This window comes from Octopus bimaculoides, chromosome 11 (genome assembly GCF_001194135.2).
Source record: "Octopus bimaculoides isolate UCB-OBI-ISO-001 chromosome 11, ASM119413v2, whole genome shotgun sequence".
Taxonomy (NCBI): domain Eukaryota; kingdom Metazoa; phylum Mollusca; class Cephalopoda; order Octopoda; family Octopodidae; genus Octopus; species Octopus bimaculoides.
The window spans coordinates 17575418-17579171 of NC_068991.1; the positions used below are offsets into that span (position 1 = coordinate 17575418).

At 34.7% G+C, this 3754-nt stretch overlaps 1 protein-coding gene across 5 annotated transcripts in view; it reads right to left on the reverse strand.

The window, feature by feature from the left end:
* LOC106881609 (titin homolog) overlaps positions 1 to 3754 on the reverse strand; it is a 207307-nt gene that overhangs the window by 46459 nt on the left and 157094 nt on the right. For all 5 annotated transcript variants that reach the window (XM_052971545.1, XM_052971544.1, XM_052971549.1 and 2 more), the window contains one exon: positions 145 to 187. In XM_052971545.1, coding sequence (XP_052827505.1) covers positions 145 to 187 — 43 coding nt within the window. The remainder of the gene's footprint in view (positions 1 to 144; positions 188 to 3754) is intronic.

Below are 3754 nucleotides of genomic sequence, written 5' to 3' on the forward strand. Positions count from 1 at the left end.
CATACACACAAACAAATATATACCTACATAAAAACCATCTATTTATCTATCTATCTACCTATCTAATTTTTTTCTTTTATAAATGAAATGAAACCAAGAGGTTCACTAACTGTTTTGATATAAAATCAAGAAGATACAACTTACGTTTCTCAATCTTCGATCATTTTCCTCTTTCAAATGAGTTGTCCTGCAAAGAAAAAGGTGAAAGAATTATCTATTATCACCACTCTCATTGACATCTAACCTAATTATTATCCTTTTATGTGTATTTATTTTGCCAGGTTATCCTGGGTTGGAAATGTTTGCAATACAATACTTCTCCATATTGCTTCTACGTTTGGAAGGAGCTTTATTTTACATGTAGCTGCATCTCCCTGCTCCTTGCTTGGATTTCCAATTTCTCAGTAACATCTAATGCAACCCTACATTGAAACTAAGGCCCCAAATTTGTTGGTGGAAGAGTGTAATAAAATTGGAATCAAAACCTAAATAGACCATGTAACCTGGTGTGACCTCTGGCATTCGCCAGTTCCTGTCAAACTGTCCAACCATGCCAGCACGGAAAATGGATGTTAAATGATGATGACGATGAAGGATCCTTTCTACTATAGGCATAAGGCCTGAAAATTTGTGGGGAGGGGCTAGTTGATTACACCAATCCCAGGGCTCAACTTATACTTATTTTATCATCCCCAAAAAGATGAAAGGCTAAGTCGACCTCGTCGGAATTTGAACTCAGAATGTGAAAATGAAGAAATGCTGCTAAGCATTTTTTGGGGAGGGTGGGGGACTAACATTTCTACCTTAATTTTAAAAATATATATATAAGGGAGCCCATTGTATACAGTACTCAGGTGCATTACATTTTGTTGGAAAAGGTTAAGAGAAAAGAAAGAAAGCAGTCATATAGGTAAAGAAAGACAGCAATGAAAAGTTAGAAGTACACTCACAGCACACAGAATAAAACACAAAAAGACAGAAAAATGAATATCAAAAAACTCATTAAGAGGGAAGGGTGCATAGATATGTCAGGAGTAGTATTGACAAATATTGGGAACCATAAAATTTTTGAAGGTTGCAATGTCCTGACAGCTAATAACTGATGTAAGTATTTAATTCCATGCTTTGACAATTCTGAGCATGAAAAAATATTTTCAAAAGTTATGGGTGCTCTGTTGTTTTAAATTTTATAAGCATGTGATGATTAGTAGAGGTAACTGAACCAGTATATGCCTGGTACTTACTTTATAATTCCAGAAGATATCAAAAATAAACTCAGCAAAATTTGAACGCAAAATTTAGACAGCTGAAACAAAACATGGCAAGACAATTAACCCACCATTCTACCATGTCTGCCGACAACCAACTGCCTTCACTGGTAACAAACAACAGCTGCAATTTTCAGTTCCTAATGAATACATAAACTGCCCTCTTGTGAGGGCAATACAAACCAGAAGATAAGGAGGAAGATGTGGGATGGATCTCCAAACACAAAACTAATAGCATTTCAGAACTTTTAGAAGAGTTTGACAAGTTCAATTGACATGCAGAATGTGGACAAACTTTATTTATTGAAAAAAAAAGAACAATATTTAGACAAGTAAACAAAAATGGAAGTAACAACAATATAAAAATAAAAAGAAATAAAGAAGCATGCACACTCCTTCGATTATACATCATGCCATGGGACACTGGAATTTTCCCCGTAAAATTCTTGAGGCAATCCAAAACACTCGCAACATTACTGCAGATAACAACGCTGAAGAACTGGAACGGCCAGGCATCCTCACAGAGCATTCTCTAATACTTGAGTGAAATGGGAAACTCACACAAAGTGAAAAACCTCCATGCCAGAGGTTTAGGCTTTGAATGTCTCAAATGCCACAGGTTGAAAAATGTAAATTACTGATAAATTTTAGTGACTTATACTTGATTTAATTAACTTTTGCTAAAGCACACCCCTACCAGTTTCCTCAAATTTCAGATGTTACCTTACAATAACAATACAATCGGTTGTATGATAGCTCTAGTTACTCAGGTGAAAGATTAGAAGTCAACAATTACATTGTCCTAAAAGTCAAAATGTTGGGTTCACAGTCATAAAGTTGTGGGTTAAATTCTCAGACCAAGCAGCTCCTATTTGTGTTCACTTATCTAAATTGTATTCTGTATCTCATCTGAACTTATCAGTCTCTTCTACAACCTTTGAAATGCTGTTGGTTTTGCATTTGGGGATCCATCCAATATCTTGTTACTCTATCTCCTGGCATGTGTTTAGCTCATGAGGAAGCAGTTTACGTACTCTTTATTATATCCTAAAACAAGGCATTTCATTTCATATTGTTCCAGTAAACTCAATTGAAAATGACTATCAGTGGTACCTGGGCATTAACCTTGTAGTGGGACTAGCATTACATTCAAGAGAGAGCCTTCTGCAAATGTCTTGGAAATCTAGATGAGCTTCAGCCTCACATGTCTGTAAGCTTGAAGACTTTTACAACAACTAGGCGTATGTTCTGCAGGTAAAATCAGGGACATAAAATGAAACCTTAGTAACACCTCACTTAAGCTAAGCACAGAAACATAAAAAAACATCACCTTATGCTCCAAAGGACTTTTAAGAGCCACCTGGTCAGCAGACAATATAAATACCTAACCCCTGGATAGTAGTAATATCTGTTGAGAAATAGGGGACTATCATCTCAAATTTCTAGATGAATGAAATTGAGGTACATAAAATCAGAAGTATTTAATTCAATGCATTATCTTCATTTGAACTGAAAATCTAAGAACTGCCAGTCACTATATCACCATATCCACTCAGCCATACAACCTCTGCCAACACACACTGGAATATAAGAATACATATTGACTTAAATAACAATAACAGCAACAAAGTGGGAGACGCATTCGAATGTTCTAGACTGACAAGATTTCTCTCGTAACTGGAAGTTTATCAGGTTTTGCTTATTTTTCAAGTTAAATACCATTTATTGTATTATTTCTTTTTCTTTCTTCTTTTCAAAAAAAAAAATAAGGTGTCTGTCTACGTGTTGCGTAGATATATGCATATATGTGAAAGTTGTAAGATTGTGTGTATATGTGTGTGCAAGGTGTAGGTTGTAAGGCGATGCAAAAAGCATATCTTCATATCACAAGACTGTACATATATCAATGCATACGAACCCACTCAGACATGCTTGCATAAATACACACATTCTTATCTATCTATACACACACACATGTATGTATACAGATGTGTGTGTGTCTGCATATGTTAGCGTGTTTGTGTAAGAATGTTAATGACATTGTACTAAGAAATTTTGAACCTAAAAACCAAAAGACAGTCAACACAATTCATTTTGAATGTGTGTGTGTGTGTGTTTTATATTGAACAACTGAAAGGAAAGAATTGAGGTTCAGGTGGTAAAAGTCATGAGAATACTTTGATTGGAATGTCTTCCAGTTCCCTAGGGAAGTAGACAAGGAAAATATCCCATAACAAGACAGTTTATTGCATACTGATGACGATAATGGCAAAGGGGGCAATTAATTCTTACATTTTATAGAAAATATTTCTGAATGTTTATGTAATTTTAAAATGTACTATCTACCTAACTATATCTAGATATGTCAATATAACTATATCTTTGTGTATGTATATGTTTATAAAGCTATTCATCCATGAAAGTGTTTATAACTGTGTGTGCATGGGTGTGTGTGTATATAAATACATATATATATACATATATAT